The sequence below is a fragment of the Lissotriton vulgaris genome, unplaced genomic scaffold (assembly GCF_964263255.1).
Source record: "Lissotriton vulgaris unplaced genomic scaffold, aLisVul1.2 SCAFFOLD_1248, whole genome shotgun sequence".
Classification (NCBI taxonomy): Eukaryota; Metazoa; Chordata; class Amphibia; order Caudata; family Salamandridae; genus Lissotriton; species Lissotriton vulgaris.
The window spans coordinates 140,736-161,690 of NW_028244393.1; the positions used below are offsets into that span (position 1 = coordinate 140,736).

At 43.4% G+C, this 20,955-nt stretch overlaps 1 protein-coding gene across 1 annotated transcript in view; it reads right to left on the minus strand.

Annotated features, from left to right (window-relative positions):
• ADGRA2 (adhesion G protein-coupled receptor A2) overlaps positions 1-20,955 on the minus strand; it is a 451,371-nt gene that overhangs the window by 41,191 nt on the left and 389,225 nt on the right. The window contains exons 10-14 of the mRNA XM_086948811.1: positions 20,634-20,783; positions 19,195-19,356; positions 12,980-13,201; positions 10,554-10,755; positions 5,750-5,958 (exon numbers count right to left, since the gene is read on the minus strand). Coding sequence (XP_086804937.1) covers positions 5,750-5,958; positions 10,554-10,755; positions 12,980-13,201; positions 19,195-19,356; positions 20,634-20,783 — 945 coding nt within the window. The remainder of the gene's footprint in view (positions 1-5,749; positions 5,959-10,553; positions 10,756-12,979; positions 13,202-19,194; positions 19,357-20,633; positions 20,784-20,955) is intronic.

The following is a 20,955-nucleotide window of genomic DNA, read 5'->3' on the forward strand; positions in this document are numbered from 1 at the left end:
GAGTCGACGTCTTGTACCTCACCTTCCTCCAAGTCCGCCTCCTCATCCTCGTCCTCAGAGGATTCCTCTACCTGAGGCTGGGGCCGAGCACGAGGCTGGGGTTGGTTCCGAGGCCGGCCCTGGAGAGCGGAAGGACGCGAGGCAGACGGTTGTGCCTGGGTGACCGGTACCTGGGCTCCGCTGTCGGCATCCGGGAATCGTTGCTTATAGTCCTGCACTAGGCAGCGCAAGTCGTTGACCAGAGATACGGGCAAACAGATCATCGGGGTGTTGTCCTTGCGGACACTTGTGTGTACGGAATGTTCCTGATACGTGACTTCCTCCTGGTCCTCGTGAAGGTCTGAGAAAGAGGTGGCCGGATCGGGCTGGTTTTCCTCCTCGGAATCCTCACTGTGTAGAGTGACCTGCGGGGGGAATGGCTCCACCCTGCTGGGAGACGTCGATCCCGGGGTGAACTGCGCCCCGGATGTGTCCTGAGCGGGCGGCAACCCCTTCGTCGTAGGGGGAACCGAGGAAGGTGGAATCGAGTGGATGGAGACCTCGACCAATCTGGATTCCTTCCAAGATGGCGCCGGAGTCCCTTCCGACGACGTGCCTGAAGATGGCGCGCCAGCCGCCTGGGTTGGCGACTTCAACGATTTCGACATTGTCGTTGGCACAGGCGTTTTCGGGGACAATTCCACCGTCGACTTTCTGGTGTTAGAGCCTTCAGCTTGAGATTTCTTCGGTGAAGGCGGACCCTTCGAACTTGACTTCGACTGCGTAGGTGACGAGCCTTCAGCTTGAGATTTCTTCGGTGAAGGCGGACCTTTCGAACTTGACTTTGACCGTTTAGGCGACGATGACGCAGACAGTGGGGACACCGTCGACGGTCCTGTTTTCGTTTTGGACGAAGACTTCAAAGGAATGGTAGAGGAGACCGGTGCGCCTGAGGACGCGGTAGTGGTCGTTGTGGCCGTCGCGGAGGGCGATGAGGCCGTAGTAGTCGACACAGTGGTCGAGACCGAGGTGGTCCGCTTAGTAGATGGAGCGGGTCTCTTGAACCTTTGGTCATCTCGAACAGACACGGAGGAGGTAGTGGAACGTGTCTCCGAAGGTTTCCTGTGCGCCTTCTTAGGTGGAGTGTCTGTCTCTCCAGGGGACTGTGCCCTGGGTCTCTTCTTGGAGACTTTGGAGGACGCGGAGACACTACTCTCGGAAGATTCCAGAGTGTCTCGGTCCTTAAGCCTGTCGAGCCATTCGAGAAGGCGAGCCTCTCTTTCCTTCACAGTCTTTTTTGGGAAGGCTCTACACACCCTACACTTGTCAGAGACGTGGTCAGGGTACAGGCAATACAAGCACAGATCGTGCTTATCCTCCGCTTGGATCCGCTTCTTGCCGCAGGAGGAACAGGCCCTGAGAAGGGCTTTCTTTTGCGAGTCTGCCATGGATGAAGCCTTTTTATTGGATTCGGACATGGGAGACGGCAGTCGAAGATAATTACTCCTTTGAACAAAGGGACTTCCAGAGAAGTTTGGAGACTTCGAAGCAAAAAACCTGAAGAGCTCAGGTTGGAGACTCCCTAGCACAACGTGCGGTAGAAAATCTGAGGGACGGAGGCTCCTCCCGGGAAGGTTCTAGAAGGAGGTCGGAGCTGATTGGCTAACAATGAGAGTTCGGTCCTTTTTACATAAGGACGTGGAAAGGCCCCAAAGGGGAGGCCCTTCGGCCTATGTTCTCTATGTATGTCCTTAGGACATTACTTTTTTATGTACCGGAGGCTCCCGTCTCGGCGACGGGGAATGATTCAGGCATGTGAATCTATGAAAGACACCCAAATACTGGATAATGCACAATACTCAAATCTATAATAAATCCATACCTCAAAACATATGTCTTTCTGACTCAGTCACACACCGATAACCTTTGAAGAGAAACAATGTAAACATCCTGGTCTTTGCCAGCCTATATTGATTATAAGCTGTTGTAACTGTCTGCAGTGCAGGGAAGAGGAGCAGCAATATCCTCGCATCTCATAACCCCAGACTCACACTTGCACATAAATCAGCCCTTGAAACACATTTGAAATTGTCGTCCTGCTCTCTCCTTTCTTTGACCTTTGCCTAAAATTGAATGTCGCACTTATCCTTAGACTTTGCGTCAAATACAGTGCAACCCCCTTGCTGTGAAATAGCTTATGATCATCCCAGGTTTCCAACCCCTTCTTATATACAGAAGCAGCTTACTTATAATGATATCTACAGAGGGCAGCTCAAACTAGACTGCTTCTTGGCACTAGTCAGATTAGTCACTGAACTGCAGCAAGATCTAATGTGTGAAGATCAGTCTTCGGAGCATATTTACAAGCCCATATTGCCACCACAATGTCACTTTTCAGGAGGTTGTAGTGGCGATAGGAGCTTCGCCTTATTTACAAGGCAGCGCTAAGCCACTTCACATGGCTTTATGCTGCCTTGTACATAAGGCACCCTTTCACAGAAACTGCTGAAATGTAATTAGTTTAAGAGTAATTAAAAGTGCAGGAGAATTATTTTATCTAAGCTGGAATTGACAAAAACAATAATAACAGCGATGTAATTGCCATGACAAAGGCAGAGACAATACTCCCTTAGGCTTTTCATTACCTAAAAATAGCTGCTAGCTCCATCCTTAACCTTGGGGCAAAGAAGAGGTGTGAGCCAGTCATGAAACTCATATTAATCAGATGAGACAGAAGCAGGTAGGATCCATGATAGTGGGTAATTTCCAATTTCCTGATTGATGCTGAACAAAAAGAGTGGGACACCTACCATTGTATTAGAATGATCATCAATGCCCACTTCACTCTTGGCTATCTCTTGCCTAGCTTCCCCCTTCTACATCACACAAAATAAGGAATTTCATAAGCCTCTATTGTCAATCTGCTTCTGTCTTTTACTTGAGCTCAGTAGCTATCAACAAAATAAAACACCCCCCTTTTCTCCCAAATTGTTTACCCATGGGACACCTGAGAAAGAGACTCTCCTCATCAGGGTTCCACCTTACAGCCAATCCATGCGCACTTCATTTTCTTCTGACCACCAATGGATTGTCTCAAGGGTCACCATTTGGCCTAGTTTCCTCTCACTTTGCAGCTTACAGGTGGAAGATGGTCTTTTTTACTTCAACTACAATGCAGGTGACATCCAACTTAATCACATCACCCCTGACCTCTGCCTGTGGTTCATTCCACATTCACAGACCTCTACTTGGCAGTTTCCACCTGAAGGTAAACATATCAAAAAGGAACATAATACTAAATCAAACAATGACACAAAATGTGGAACGCCATCTTGAAATTTTCAGCCTACCACTCATGAGAACAGCAAGGACTCACACACTCATAGACTCGCTGGATTTTGGCTTTACAGTTTAAGTCATAGGACTGTTGCACCTTTTCTGAGCCAAATGTCACCTAATCCAAGGCCACGTAAACACATCTCTATTTCTGTTCAGCAGAAGCCCAGAATGTGTATGATCCAGTACCTGCAGCAGAACCTACATTAACTGACATACAAAGGTCATGTAGTATGTCATTGTGGACATGCCTAGTTTCCCAGCTTCTTTTTCTACTAGAGCATGGTAGTCTGTCTGTGCTCATATGGTATTCTAGTATAGTATAAATGACTCCCCTCTGTATGTTCCAATTCTGTTTCGAAGAGAGTTAAGAGTGTGATGGAAGAGCTTGAGATAACTCTTCTAAACTACAGGCCTTTCTGTGCTAGAGCTACCATGAGATTTTTCTAGTGATTCAGAGTGGTTGCGGAAGCATTTGGCATAGATTTGTGTTGTCTAGTGAATCTCTCTATGTCTTGCCATGGACCCCTTGTTTGGTGGACCTACAGACTCAAACTGTGCTTCACTGATGGAGCCAGAAGAGATCAGAGGTTTCCTGATGTTTTGGGCAGAGAGAATGCAACCAAGCAGTTATGGGGAGACTGATCCTTTTGAGCTGGAGGTGAACTAGTTGGTACGTGGTTGGTGACTGGGAATAATACAGAATATGTAATAAATGAGGATTTGGAAATGTCTGCTAAATCGTTTAATTCACATTGTTCCAGTAACATCATTTTATGAAGTGACTACAAATATTACCCCCTCCACAATGTATTGTTGCTGTCCTTTCTTGCTGTTGTGTACAAATAGAAGGTTATTTTCCTAGGATCCGCTTAATTTCTCTTTAGAGTGTTACGGTTTAAAATGTGAAGGGTCAGTGGGAGTTGAGGGCTGGAAGGGGTGAGTTAACTATGCCAGGCCTTCAATAAAGAGTTGCAACGTTGCTGTTCTCTTAGTAATTCGTAGAGGACACATCAAATTTCTGTTACGAGCTGCAGCCCTGAGGCGATAAGGACCAGCAGAACTTGGCATATGGGCAACTCGGCATCTTGGCAATCATGACTTGCATATCATGGCTAGAATTAAGCCAGGGAACGTATTCAGAGATCTATGGAGTTCAATTGAAGGTATGGTGTAGATTCACTGATATGTGTACTCGGTCCACTCCCCATACTATGCCATTGTTACAGTCTACATTGCTCCGTGTTGCGTGCCTTCGCTGCGAGAAGAGGACAATGCTCCCTTGGTTACTGTGGAATTCATGTCAGGCACACAACACATCATGTAAATGGGCTTATGGTCAGTGCGGATAACGTAAACACTGCCTTGGGGCAAGGCGTTGACGAGACTGTGTGATTAAGGGCACACCCGCAACCTCTATGTGCAGCCGCCTTGATTGGATGTGTCTTCCGGTCAGCTGTGACAGTGCATGTTATCTCACACGGTTAGAGGATACTGAACGCTCACATTCATCAGTGCCACTTACAACAAGTATTATCATCACTGTTTCCTTCCGAAATAAATTAAAGGACGTTTCATGAATTGCATTAAATATTATCATATAATCGTATGATTTATTGGCAGTACATCTGCTGTACACCTATTTATACTGGAATCCAAAAGGATGACTAGTGTGCTAATACCAAATTCTTGATATGGAATTCTTAGAGGACACAACATACAAGTGCTGAAATGTGGCTGAATAGATTTACCAAAGTTTCTGGTAAGAACTTCTAGTGGTTACTTCGAGGCCTATTCTAGACAAACATTTTCTCATGTTTCTTTGTTCGATAGTCACACCTCTGCTAAAATATGCCTATCAACTCTATTAAATCCGGGAGACTGATATGCTTCAGTGTCTCAGGCAAATCCACTCTCTTCCAGACTTTCTTCTCACAGAGAGAGATTCCTCCAACAGCTCTGTATCGTTTTGAAGACGTGGCCTCCAAACATGGACACAACGCAATAGGTATAGACGCAATAATGATTGATACTGTGCAGCATAATTTCCATTCTCAGTAACCAACACTGACCAACCCCCAGTTAACACACCAGTCCTTAGGATTCTCATTCTGGCTTCTCCGAACAATTTGAATTATTTTAGGCCACTGTATAGGCTTACCTCAAGGACTGCGACCTGTACAAAAGTTCCAACAACAGCATCCACAAAAAGAGAACATTTATGACGCCAAGGAGTCATTATGAATTAATTTCTGATATTTACGTATTACTTTCTGCATAAAAATGAATATACACACACACACACACACCTACCTACCTCTAAAGGAACACTTGCCATTCTTCTTCAGTGTAACTTTAACTTTACAATTCAATCAACATGGTAAGATGGCAGAGTTATCCCTGAGCAAGCGTATGTGAAATGTATAATTTTTACCTTCAGGACAGCAAAGTTGTTCAGGTGCCAACACTGGATGGTGGTGATGTTTATTTCTTCTCGTACGATCTGGCACCCATCCGAGCTCCATCCGCCGGACCCTTCCAGCAGGTCAAAGTTCCAATATGCTGGCACTGTGTCCCCTCCTTCGACAAGGTGCCGTAGTAAGACCACCACAGGATCGCTCAGGTTACTTATGCTGCATCCACCTGAAGGAGAATGGAGATGGGTGAGGGTCACTTTGTAGTGAAGCAACTTATAGATTTGTGGCCCAAATTAGCTCATTTTGATATATGGGAGATTAGCAAGGGAACAATGTAACAATGACTTTATTCCCCTAAAATTTGCAAGGGAACAATGTAACAATGACTTCATTCCCCCAAAAAAGCGAACAAGAAATTGTAGCTTGCTACTGAGGAATACTAACCTTCTCTACATCAGAGTCGGCTAGCCTTTAATGAAAAATGGATCCTACTGAATCTTGCTGCCTCTCAAAGGAATGTAACAGCTTATTGCAACGCTTTAAGACCCACTAGTCCGTCGCTATCCTGCCACGAACTATCCTGACTTTGAAAACGTATTTATTTGTAAATCTATATTTAGTGTCAATTTGCCACCTTTTAGTAAGATGAAAGCATTTGGTGGACTATCCCAAGAGTCAACAATAAGTGTGAAAGCAGTTGTCACTGTGATATCTTTCAATCACAGGCGGAAGCTGTTCGGATCAATTGAACACAGCAGATTTCCGGCCATATGGAACGGTTTCCTGTGGACTGGATTCTCAATCATATGACTTTGAAGCCTTCACATGACCTTACGCAGTGCCCTTATAGCCTAATGTAAAACTTTCCATATTTATGGGCCAAACGCTACCAAGAATCTTCTCCCAAGTCTCAAACTGATTTAGAGGATTCCAGATAAGTTATGTTACGTGTGGTTCACTTCTGTTTGTACTCTGGTCCTCTGTCACAGAACGCTGGGTGCGTTGTGCGCACACTTGTACATTTGATCCTGGCTTCAATGGGGAGCTCATAGAATGCATTTGAAATGGAATTAGTTTGCTTCTGTGTCTTCTGATTGAGACAGAACCTCGCTGCCTCATATACTATGCATTGTAGCCAATTAAGGGGCATATTTACAAGTCCATATCGCCACAGGAACATCACTTTTAGTGACGTTCCTGTGGCGATATGGGCTTCGCCTTATTTACAAGGCAGCGTTAAGCCACTTAATGTGTAAATTAGGCATCTTTCACGCTATACTTAGCGTGAAAGGGGCGGGCAATGGGTGTTGTGGTGGGGGTTCCATCACCCATTGATTTTGATGCTGCCCCAAATTTACAATGTTTTCCCTGCTCTTAATGTTGGCGCTGCACCATATTTAAAAGGGTGGCGTAAATATGGCACAGCGCCAAAATTAAGAGCAGGGAAAACCTTGTCTTACTCTGGCAAAACGAGACGTGCTTTATTTCACCTCGTTGTTGCTGTTTCTATATATGCTGCATTGTGCAGCACACATAGAAACAGCTGCAATTCCTGACTCTTGGAAGGGAGCAGAGGTGATCCCTATCTTCAAAAAAGGTTATAGGAATCAACCCTGCAACTACAGACCTATTATTTTTATTGATTCCTTCCAAAACATATTCTGTTGTACCCTCTTTTGTCAAGATCGAAGAATGATAATAACATTTTATCCTCATACCAAGCTGTTTTCAGACAGAAAACGGGGACAATAGACCAGGAGTTTCATTTTCTCCTTCAATTTTGGAAGACCATGGTTATTGGCCAGAGGAGCCTTTACATAGCATTTTTTGACCTGAAGACTGCCTTCTATCTTGTCCCAAGAAACATCTTATGGCAGGTGCTAAAAGATATGGGGACGCCTATGGACATTTTCTCTTTAGTCATTCGTCTCCATGAAAGTATCTATGCCAAAGTGCGCTGGGGCGAGCAAGGTCAGTTCAGTGACCCAATCCAAGTAAATTGGGGCGTACACCAAGGTTGCGTACTGGCTCCAACACTTTTTCCCCTCTTCATGAATAATGTAGTTGAGTTCCTATCGCAGATTCCAGCTGATGCACCCACACTGGGGAGGAAAACAATTGTGACCCTCGTGTTGCTGACGACACTGTGGTACTGTAAAAAAACCCTGGGTGCCTCTAACTGCTTCTAAATCAATTCAAAGACTTGTGCGACATGCAAGGCCTTAAGATGAACACATCAAAGCACAAATTTATGATGATCAATCCCCAAAAATCATATAGAGGGAGACCGCCTCAAGGTGGCCTCCCACCCACTAGAGAGGGTTAGTAACTTCGAGTACTTTAATATAAAGCTATCCTAAGACATGTCCTGGAAACCACATATAATCAGGTCAATTTTGAAGCATAAACAGGTAAACCCGTCAATGCTGTCCTCCAGATTATGACTCTAAGGTGGTGAGTTGTGCCCTATATGGGGCTGAATTTTGGGGCTTCAATATGTTGGTCGATCTCCCTACATCGGAGAATATGTTTCTGGGGAGTCTGGTGTCATTACCTCAGAGCACACCGCTCCTTCCCTTAAAGATGGATTTGGGAAGGAGATCTATCGCAGACATGGCCAAATAATGTCCCCTGTTATTCTGGCAGAGAATCAGGTAAACCCCTGAACTCCGTTCCTATGCCAATGCTCTTGAGGAAGTTAGTTCCTTGGACAAATTTAACAAGATTGGCTAGATAAGAAACGTGGAGCGTTTACTGGTCAATATTGAGTTACTTGGGCAATGGGATAACCCTAAACCTGTACAGCTTCCTGATAAAAACACGTGAAAACACTGTACTGGTACTGTGTAGCCCAGACTAAACATAGTAACACATTGTGGGGTAAGTTAATAAAGAAGTTCCTCTACTTTAAAACGGCAAGTTCTCTGAAAGCTACTTAGACATCATCCACATACCTAGCAACAGGAAACTTTACATGCACTTTAGGTTTGGAACACTTCCCCTGAACTCTTTCACTTGCACTTGGCATTGTAACCCATCACATTCCCAGGTTTGTTCTAGTTGCACTATAGCAATCGAATAACTTGCATATGTATTATTCGCTTGTTCAGCCTACTCTCTTCCGAGAGCTAAGCGGCTTATGCCCATATGCAAGCAGCTGAGAACTTGTGGGCGTAGTGAAAGACTACAAATTCTTAGATCTGATTCAAGACCCCGTTTGCTTACTCACTCACAACATTTTTGGAGCACATGTGGGGCATTAGGAGGAAATTGCAGAAGCTTCAAACTACCCCCTCTAATTGTTTTAATTGTGTAATTGTACAATAATAATAATGATCACATTTATAAAGCGCCTGGTTACACTAGGCCAGTATGTCCCCGCGCTGCAGTGCAGACTACGCTCGGCAGCTAAACAAACCTATCCTAAAAGGAGAGAGGCTATGCAGAGGGGAATAAATGGGTTTTCAGCTTTTTCCGGAAAACAACTTCCGAGTCCTCCAGCCGAAGGCTCTGTGGGAGCTTGTTCCACTGCTGTGCAGCCACATAACGGAAGGAACGGACACCCATCCTAGCTCTCTTAATGGTAGGAACACACACCTGACCCATACCACTCGATCTGAGTTGTCAGGTTGGTGAGTAGGGAGTGAGTAGGTCAAACAAGTAGGAAGGGCCTGTCCTTCGTATGATCTGGTGGCTCATGCACAATGCCTTGAACAAAACTCTCTCCCTATTTGGCAACCAATGAAGGGAGGCCAGAGCCCTCTTAGAAGAGCCTCAGCTCGAAAGCATAAAAAACCAAGCGAGCTGCAGCATTCTGGATACCTTGGAGTCTTTGCACGCATTTAGCGGTAGCACCCAGGTACAGTATATTACCGTAATCCAGGCGCAATGTCACCAGGGCATGCACCATGGTCTTCCTGGCTGCAGTAGGCAGCACATTCAAGGTTTTCCGAAGACCCTGCCTGGTATGATGCTCAAAAGAGAGCTTGATGGCCAGCCAAACCCCAAGGTTCTTATCCCTGTACACAGGGCAAGTGGGTGGGTCCCAAACTCTGTAATGTTTTATCATGCTAACCATGGAAGTAATTATGGAATGTTATGTCTTGTCATTAGGAGAACCCAGACAGCATAGCGGACCCGTTATAGCCCACTCTAGAACTATTAGAAGTTTTCCTGTCACTCATACCACTTGTGATTAGGAAGGTCTTGTTTATATTGTGTCTGCAACTGATATTAACTTAAACTTATTTTAATGTTCCTGTATTATACAACATACGATTTCATAAATTCTTTCCTATTTGTACATAAAATTTTATAATACACATTGCACTTTTAGGGTCAATCGCCAAAAATAAAGGTCCATTGACTGCAAAAGCAATCCCCACCCACAAAATAGTGTTTTTTTCTTTTTAATCTGGGTTACACTTGGACACGTGTTCTGTAACCGCAACCTAATATTAATTTTCAGTGAGTCCTTCACAGAAATTCAAGTGGAGACAATTTAAAGGAATTAATTAAGTGTATTCTGTAGTACAGGCTTATTACCTTCTGGTTTTTTATAGCATTTTCTTAAGGAATTCGAATTTTGTTTCCAGCTTAATTTAAAAGAGCTGTTTAGAATAACAGAACATTCTTTTATCTGTCCTGACCTAAAAAGTTACTTCTTCCACCTACTGCAGCACTGTAAAATAAATATTTTTCTTTGATCACCTCTCATGTTTGTGCTCATAATCTTCCACATGGATCTATTAATTTGACAAGATGCCGCCCTATTCACGAAAAAGATACAGCCACAGATTTTGCCCGAGAGGTTTCTCTTACTTATGCCAGCGAAGATGATGGGCGTGGCAAGGCCCCGTCGCTTGCCATCATCCGCGAGCCCAGAGGAGTTGCCCATGCTGTGGAAGAGCTTGCCATTCCTGAATGCCACAAACTGAAGCTTGCAGTCTGGAGGCATTGGCGTCAAGGTCGGCATAGAGAAGAGGTTGGCAGGCAACTGGATGGAAGCCAAAGGCACGCTATTCTAAATGGAGAAAGAGGACAATAGAAAGAGATCAACTTACTGGAGTTTAGTACAGATAATAAAGGAAGCAAGCAGAGGACAGAACTGTGAGAGACTAAAGATGCACTGTCAGTGAGATCACACTAATTGCTCATCCACAGACATACCATAGCTTGTAGGTCTCTATCTAAATTTCAACCTACAAAAACATTGCAAGCACTCTATTGCCTTCCACTAGTTCATCGTATCTATTTACTATTCTTAAGTCTTCATCTACTAACCTAGGCTCACAATGTGATATGGTGGTACGGTCGATATTGTGGAAATAGTACTTTTGTAATTTGGTATTTTGAGATAATAGTAGAATACCCTCTCATTAAATGTTACTACATTGTAAATTCACACATTACCTTTCAACACATTGAAGAAGGACAGTAAATGTTTTTCTACCTTCAAGGTTTTCAGTCAAACAATAACAGCTGATTGGCCGGCCTTACTCCAGCCTATCCGCCAATGAGATAATTTAAATGACTTCTTCCTTCCACGTTTATTCAATAAATATGCTGACAGACCCGCTTGAAAGGAGTGAGTGTATCATCTTGTATTCGGTACTTTCTCCTCTCATTTCAGAGGACAGGAAAAGACATTTACAGAAACTACCTAGCAGCCTGCTGGGAGAATAAGGGGCATATTCACAGAATGGTGGAGCACAGTGTTACGCCACAATTGAAAACGTCGCGCTCCGACATTTTGAAAACCCAGGGATGTGCCATATTTTCAATAATAGGGCGCACTCAGGTGAATCCCCCTAGCGCTGGCGCTACATTTCGCTGCCTAGAGCCAACGCAGGCACCCTTGCACCATAGTGCAAGGGTGCCTGCATTGCAGGGAATGATTGTTCATGTGCAGGAAGGTGTCCCTTCCTGCACATAAATAATCATTAATGGCGATTTGTAACTTCTATATGTGCTGGAGAATGCAGCACATATAGAAGTTGCAGCTCATCATTTTCTAATGATTGTTTATCTGCAGGAAGGGACACTTTTTGGCACATGGACTATCACTAATGGTGAATTGCTCTTTCTATGTATGCTGCAGAATGCAACACACAGAGAAACAGCAAAAACAAGTAAACATTTTAATTTCTCCTCTTCAGACCAGTTTGAGACCAGGCTTTCCCTGGTCTTAGTTTTGGTGCTGCTCCATATTTACATCAGCCTTGTAAATAGCGGCAGCATCAAAAAGCAATGGGTGTTGCGGCAGAACGCACACTGCAACACCCATTGCCCGCCCCTTTGCGCTAAGTGCTGCGTGAATAGAGGCATTATTTACAAGGCCGCATTAAGCCTCGCTAAGTGGCTTAACGCCGCCTTGTAAGTAAGGCAAAAGGTTAATCGTCACCAGTGCATCAACAAAAAGTGACGCTGTGGTGGCAATAACCCCTTGTGAATATGCCTCTAAATCTCTAAAGTCACATTTGTACAATGTCTATGCAAAAGGTAGCTTAGTTGCTCTTTCTCTTTGTCCTCCGTGACATCACACACATTTGTCGGCACATCTGGTGCAATCAAACAGTAAATTGGCACTATTCAATATCTTGATGTCATTATTGACCTGTACACTTTTATAATACACATTCCCTACCTATTGCAAGACTCTCCATTCCTCAATCCAAACCTAACTTGATGTTCGCCTCTTCCACACCACAGCGGTAGTCCTCCTGGCCAGTCAGTCTGTGCCTAGGGGGGCTTCCCATAATATGCACTCTTCTACGTCTACTCACAGTGTCTCTAACCTTCTGGGACTGTACTAGTACACTCTTGCCTAGCACTACAGTCTCTGTCCTCCTGTGTATCTCTACCTTAATCCTCACCACCTTCTCTGATCCACTCCAAGGACTCTCCTATAATCCACTCCTCGGGTGCCCCGCAGCACGCTCTGTGCTTAGGTAGTACCTCTGACCTCATGAATCCCTCTAGCACCACTTGCCCACATGTTTGAACTTGTGACTGACTTCCACACCCTGCTACAACTCAGTGAACTTCCTCACAACCCATTGCTGTACTGACATGTGCCTTCTTCTCTAATGCATTTGTTTTGGATGCTTGCTTTTCGCTTCCAGGGGACCCCACAGCAGTATTCGGAATTGTAATTGTCATATGACACGTCCAACTGTTTAGCATCCCTCCCCATTGCTGTCCGTCTCTGAGCTGTTCTACCTGAACAATATTTATGCACCCCTTACTTTTATACGAAGGTTCTCCAAAGAGCTGTTCGTTTTGCCAGCGATGCACCTGAACCTCAGCCTTTGTTCCGGATGTACATCTGGTTCCTGCTCTCGTCGGGCGCCATCTTGCAGGTTGGACCTGTGGCCATGGCCCTCTCTCCTCTGGAATGTGGTGCACGCCAGACCTGTGTAGCTGTCTGGCTTTATTAGGAAAGCCTCCAAAGCAATGTTTTGTGAGTGCTGTTAAAAGAAACATAAATGTCATTTATCTGTACCTACAGTTTTAGTCAATCATCTGTAAAAAGTTAGCATTATTTGCTTAATCCATATATTAAGTTGCTGGATCCAGAATATTTTTATTTTATTTGGGTGGTTTTAAAAAACTGCTTCCACTTTGCCATAGCCGGTGGACTCTTTGGAATCTGCACATATGGCCTGGTTATTAATGGTGATTGGAATTTATTACACCCGATAAAATTTGGTGCCCCTGTGTTCGGAATTTATTGGGTGCAATAAATTCCACCTATTCCTAGTAATTGGGGAACAATAACGGATTTTGATCCTTACCTCACCATAATTTGCATGTCTCATTAAATACTGTGCTTTGTCCACTGTTACATTCCAGCATGTTTCACCTGCCAAATTTATTGGAGGAGTGCGGAATTTATCATACCTTGGGCCCGATTCACAGAACTAACTTAGGACAAAATCCTAAACTTAATACCATTTTGGTATTCACAGAAGGCACTTACTCATTTTGGTATTCATATAAGGCACTTATTCATTTTGGTATTCACAGAAGGCACTTACTCATTGATGAGTAAGTGCCTTCTGTGAATACCAAAATGAATAAGTGCCTTCTGTGAATATCAAAATGAGTAAATGGTAGTAAGTTTAGGATTTTGTCCTAAGTTAGTTCTGTGAATCGGGCCCTAAGTATTTGTCGGGTGCCTCAACACCACCCCAAATAATGGCCCCTGCAGAAACAAGAGTTTGCACAGGGGTTGGAGTTTTTCGACACATATGTCATTAGGTCCAGAGAAGGTTAATGGTCCTACCCGACATACAGACTACCATAGAGTACAGTCAGCTAATGGAGATCCTCATCCCAGTAGGCCAAATAAAAAGTAGTGACGTCTTGGAGAAGAATCTAGGGTGACCCAGGGTGGTTGGCGGTAATAGTTTCTTCTAAGATGCCTAACTGCTTAGGCAACGGGTCAAAGCAGGTGATGCAGAAGCTTAACACAAGATGCATGGTTAAACATAAGCTTATTTGAAGAGTTGGGTTTTGAAAAAAGTATATATACTGGACTTCATTTCTAAAGTTGGTCTTTTAATCAAACACTTCCCTCATCCAGCAGAACATCCAGAAGAACAATAATCAGAACATCACAACAACAGCATTTTCAGATTGTATTGTTGAGTCATTAGATGCAATAAGTTCAAAGTCTGTTACTGTACCTCGGAGGGGGTATAGGCTGATGCCAGGCAGTGAGGGCACGATTCACTACGGTAAACTTATAGCTGAAGTCCAAGATTAGACCTGAAGTATAAGGGCCTAATTCACGAGGGTAAACTCAGACCTGAAGTCTCAGTTTAGACCTGAAGTCTTAGAGCCCACTTTACAAATCTAAACTTAGGCTTTTGAGTCAAATTTAGATTTCAGGTCTAAAGTTAGACTTCAGGTCTAAGTTTACCTTTGTGAATTGGGTCGTGAGCTAAAAGGTATTGTTACAGTTAAGTAACTTTCCCTTTTTCAGCTTTTATCACTTACAGATTTCCATGCACTGCTTAGACTGGCAGATACTTAAAAACACAAGCTGGTGAGCCTGCCGCAGAAGTAGACCATGGCAAGGCCAGCAGTGCCACTTACTGCAGCTGAGCTTGGTGGTTTGCACCAGTCAAGACAGTAATGTCCAAGATTTTCCTATTTAACTTATTATGCCTTTGTCTCCAAAGAGTTTTTGCATTTGAATTGACAATTGCTCATTCAGTTCAACTCTCACAGTTGCAGCAAAGCGTAGTATTATGTGTTTATGTCTTTCCAGCTAAGAAAAGTTTTGATTGTATTTTGGTTATATAAGAAAAGCAACATTTGCTTTATGTCTAGTTAATTTTTGATAACTTGAAAGGTAACCGTCTTTTCACTATAACCACAATGATACAGTTTGCTGCCGGGTCTAACTATAGTCTCGACATCAATACCATCATCATTGATTTAATGGTAAGTGTAATAAGTGTGTACTCCTTGGAATACTTCTGCGCCTCCTTCGAAATGTTAGCCTACATGACTGCAGGTTTCTGAATCAAGTGTGTTGTTGGAAAAATAAACAAGAAGAAGTTTTGACTCAAGGAGTATTCTGGTAGCCTGTTTTGCAATACAGGGACCCTGATTGCAAAACAGAACCTCGAGTGCAAGTACATAACAGCATTTTTCAAAATGTATAATTTATTCAAAAACAAAGCACTAGGTGGCAGGCTTTTGCAACATATGTGCATCTATAGCAGATCCTTGCTGTGAAAATCAAGACATACTAACAAAAAAAACACTAAGTGTCACATGAAGAACAAAGTTCAACTCTTGGCAACTCATTGCAGAGCTACACTTAATAAAGAATATCCCTTTGTCACTCTATCTTAAGAACAAAGAATTAAGCTGCATATTCAATCCTGAAACCTCGAGAGTGCTTCTTTTTATTATCCTGAATCATGCATAAGGTTTTTAAACAATCCTCTGAGACACCTAGCCCCCAGATTGATCAAACTTCCACGCATTACAATACAAGGCAGTGAGCCAAATTGCAGCGCTGTGTGAAAAGGAGAGGGCAGGAATGCGCCATATTTAACATTATGGGCCAGATGTAGGTAGGCGTTTACCGGGTGGTAACGGCCGAATTCGGCCGTTACCGACCGGTAAGAGCAATTTGACATGCAGGTCCCTGTATTTTACAGACTCGGTAAATTTACCGATAAGTAAATTTACCGAGTATGTAAAATACCGAGTCGGTATCATTACGGATTCCGGTAAATTGGTATGTAGGTGGGACTCTTCTGAGTCCCACAAGCAGTACAAAATCGGTATTTTACCATCAAATACTACTTGATGGTAAAATACCGTTTCTAGTGTGCATGCACATGTGTGCATGCACACCTATGCCATATGACAGGCAGACCTGCCCTTAGGGCAGGTATGCCTGCCACATGGCACCCGAGCCTCTTTTGGGGGTGCCAGAGGGTGTCAAAGTGACACCCCCTGCACCCTTGTGACAGTCGGTATTTTCCGATGTGGTAAATACCGCCGGTAAATGCCCAATCAATCCTATGGGCTTCAAAGCCCATAGGAATGAATGGGCATTAACTGGTCGGTATTTCCCGCATCGGAAAATACCGACTGTTTCCGAATCGGTAATTGCACATCTGCATTTACCTACATCTCGGTACTTTTATTTTCCGACCTCTGAAATACCGAGTCGGTATAACTCGGTATTTAAGAGGTCGGAAAATAAAATTTACCTACATCTGGCCCTATATGTCGCCCTCTTGTCCTCTCCTTGCGCTGGCGCACAATGTGCTCCCTTGCGTCAACAAAGGCACCCTAAAAGGATTGTGTTTGCGCAGGAAAGGGGGCCTTCCTGTAACAAAAACAACCCTCAGAGTCTTTTTCCTCTTTCTTCGTGTGCTACAGAATAAACATATTTCTTCTCGTTACGCCTTCCCATAGATTTTTGACCTATTTCCAGGTCAACCACTCATGGTAAATCTGGAAATATGCAAAAATCCATGGGTGGCTGCGTGGGAGCACCCGCACTTCACACATGGAACGCCTTCCCAAAGCAGAGTAACAGTAGGCAGCAACTTGCACTGACTTGCATTACTCCACATTTACCAAGCACTGCAGGGCAATGCAAGGCGGTCTTGCGTTGCTTGGGAAATCAGACTTTAGTGTCGCGCTACTCTTGCGTTACCTTGTGTGACGCAAGGGCAATACAGTACTATGGTAAATCTGCCCCCTATAGTCTTAGATTTAGGAGTACATGCACTTCATCTCTTCTGCAGCGGCATAACTACAATACCTGAAAATACACGACTATCAAATCTCTGTATGTATTTGCCTTTCGCATGGCGTGGGTCACAACAAGTGCAATGCTATATAGCGAGGTCTGAATCACCTAAATTAGAGTGTTCACGTGTGGAAACTGATATGATTTTCTTCATAATTTCTTGTCTTTTAATAAAGCAGCCTACTTATGGTGTCACAGAAGAGAATTGTTCTCAATTCCTGTCATTGGCATAATGAAGCCTGAGCCCCGCTCACGCTCAGGACCAGGGGGCTATTGTTACGCCACTGAGGCCCATTCACACTAATTTATCAACAAATTTCATTCTAGAATTAATGTGCAACCAGTTTGTGAGATTATTCAAATTCTCACTTTGCATTTTGTTTTAGCGGTACTGGCTAAAGGCGCTGGGGCACTACCAGAGAGCAATACATTTAGCAGACCTCTGTGAAAATGTGAATGGCTACAGCTTCTGCTTGTTCCTCCATTGTGAAGTGACGACTCCTCATGGCTGAGGGGACCCTGCTCCAACAACCGAGAGAGGTCGCACCAGAGTGGTTGTGTCCCTCTTTCTGCGGCTGGCCTAGGCCCTGTGCGAATGTAAGGACTAGGGATGTCAAGCTATAGGTTTCAGGTCGATGTCGTGTAAGTTGGCCAGATAATATTGTGCCTGTGATACAACCCGCTGTCTGAAGTTTATACTGTTGCTTCCTCTCTTAATGTGTTTTTTTTAACTTTATTTTTCAGTTTACTCAACATATACAAGAACACCCAATTGGCATCACTACAGCGTATGTATACAGATCAACAACCTCATTATCGGCACTTAGGACTGTAGGCAGCATCCAGGGAGGAACGGACTCATGGGGAAGAAACACAATAGCAGCCAAATATCCTCTCTTAATGTTAAATCGTAGACGGCCTTTCTTAAAATGCATTCAAATTAGTCTATTGATTAACTTTGACCTTACGATAATATTAAGTTTGTTTGTCTCATAGCATTTCTGTGTATAATTAACAAATGCAGTTGAGATATGGAAGGCTAATGGGTGGATCTAGAGTAGACATCAACAGGACATATACCTTTGCATGTATAATGTTCTATTCGCTTGGTGAACAATTGAATAACTGTACTTTTTTGAAAAACAAGATCAGACAATATTATTAGGTTGTGGGTCACTTTTTAAGAAGCGCATAATATTCAATGCTTGCAAGTTCTCAGCCGGGGCTGTTTTCAGACTCGTCTTTCTCCTCCGGGACAGCACAATTAGGGAATGCAAAACTGCGTAATACTTGTCCAAGAAACTGAGAAAAGTTCGATAATATATGCTTATTACGAGGAATGTGGTTTGCAGGTATCTCAGTGAACTTTTTTTTATACTACAGAATATACTTTTTGCAAAAAAGACACACGAGATTTTTTCAAGTAGAAAATGTCTGTGTGAGATATTTTCTGTTCATACCAGTTTGCTGCAGGAAAACAAATTATGCAAAATTGCATAATTTTATATTGCAAATTGAAATGATAAATTATGCTTGCCTAATTGAAATTTCGACCTGGCATAATCAAGACGCTTTTAGCCAATGTACCTACCAGCAGCTCTGTGGGTGGGGGGGGGGAGGTCTATGGTGAAAGCTCGCCAATGCAGCTCTTCCCAGTGCCGTCCAGAATGGCCTAAATTCTCATGTGTATCTGCTTCCTGTGGAATTAATGAATGAGCGAACACTTTGGTAGCACACTATCGAGCTACTCGGATAATGCTCAATGAGGGGATGTCTCTTACAATGCTCCTTGAAATGATGGTGAAAAGCGTTGCAGCGCTTTGACTCCTTAAGTGAAGACAGCTCAATATGATACACAAAATGTGAGGGATTGACTTCACAACAAGAATATTGTGCAAGGAAACAAAGCTCTAAAGTTCCCCTCTCTATAATTTGGTAAATAAACAATACAATATGCGAGGGATGGCAGAGTGATTATTGCGCTGGGTTGTGAAAGAATCCAAAATCACAATCTGTTAAGCTCCAAGGATAAGGTGATGGCCATCCACCAGCAACCAAATGGGTAATGCAAATATAAAAACACATATATTACAAAAAACAAAGTTTATCCTGAGCTAAGGATATACTTTGTTTTTGGTAAATAAACATATAGATGCTATAGTTGAACCATACCAGTGACAGATCCTGAGAGTTGCTGTGAAGGGTGAAGCCGGCGATCTTCTCGACAGACTGAACAATACTCGTGCAGGCCTTGTCCTCCGCCTGAGCCATCCACAGGATGTGCCTGTCGACAAGCATGATGTTACTGGCCATCTCGAAGATGACTTCCCCGAGCTACAAATAAAAGGGGAAAAAATAGGTAAGTTTAAAACAAATTTCACTTCTGATACCTTTGAAAGTGACATGATTTGTCACTTGGATATAGTGCATTTTAAAGTTAGGGTATTTTAGACATAGCCACCAGATGCCTATGGCAGTCAAAGAATGGGAATCTATAACAGATCCATGCAGTACTACTCATTTTTAACAGGACTCTATCCTTGGGCATCAATCACGGTACATATATCTCAGCTGCCTCAAACCCTATGTAGCTTCTTGTGCTTAAAAATGGCTTTCAGGACATCCAAAGACATTAAAGTGCTGATGATCTCACCTGCCAGTCATGGGTTCAATGAGCCGGCAATGGAAGTGCTCCAACAGAAGATCAATTGACGAACTGGTAACACAACTGAACTTAAACTGTGACATCCAATTCTATAGATTCTCATGTCTTGTTTGTTGATGTCTGATTTTGTATATTCATAACACATTGCTATCTACATTAAAATTTACTTCAAATGTCAATACATTTTGAAAAAAGATTGGTGCACTATTGTGAAGTGATGCACCATTGGAATGACGTACAAAGGTGATAAAGTTATCCTTCCATTTTGTTACCTTATCGGATTAGGATCACAGTTCCTCTCAAGGGAACGCGGACCACTCGTAATCATATAATCATGCTCCCTGCAGCAGAAGCAGGGTTCCTAAAGGCTACATGAACATGTTTTTGGCTGCCACGTTCAGCCATACCTCTGCCACATCATGATAGGAAAATGAGGATAGGGTTCACATTCATTAGGTTTTGATATAGCCTCACAACCTGCAGCAGGCAGAAAAGGAATACATAGATTTTTTTCAGGCTACATTATTGGCTCACGCAGACGAGGAAAAGGAAAGGTTCAATGTGTGATGCATTGCGAAAAGGGCTCAGGCGTAGAAAATTCCTAACCCATATTTTTCTAACTCTTCTCTATTCAAATAATCAGGCAGTCCAATGACATATCATATGTTCGGTCTCATACTGCAAACTGGTTACAAAGGCAACGTCTCAAAGGCTCCTACTAATCCTGGCACCCTGGTCAGTGCCAGACCAGCCTCAGGAGTCCAGCTCATGTGTCACATTCAAGAGTGATGGCTGCTGTGTGTCAAACAGTTACATAGTGAAACCCTTTGTCCTGCAAAACCATGACTTTGATATAATCTTTAATATCTAGGGTTAGAACCTTGCTCTCACGGCTCGTGCAGCCCACCCTAATTTCACTAAAGAGCTCTGCACACCCCAATATTACCTGCTTAATTTGATCCACATATCCTATGAATTTTGCAATCATCTGAGCGACATAGATGACATCCATCATATCTGAGAAGTTGGCAGCCTCCGCTGTGTAAACGCGGAGTTGGTGTGCAAGCGTGAGGGCGTTGGAGGCGTTGATGGGCATCTAAAACACACACATAAAGAAGACGTCAAAGAAATCAGGTAACATTCTGAAACAAGGAGGTACGAGATCCCATGCGTGCCTGGGCCAAACTTGACATCAAAAGAGATGAGACCTCCTTAAGACGAAAACTCTATTGCTTATGCCTGAAAAATAGTTGGACTAAATCTGTCTC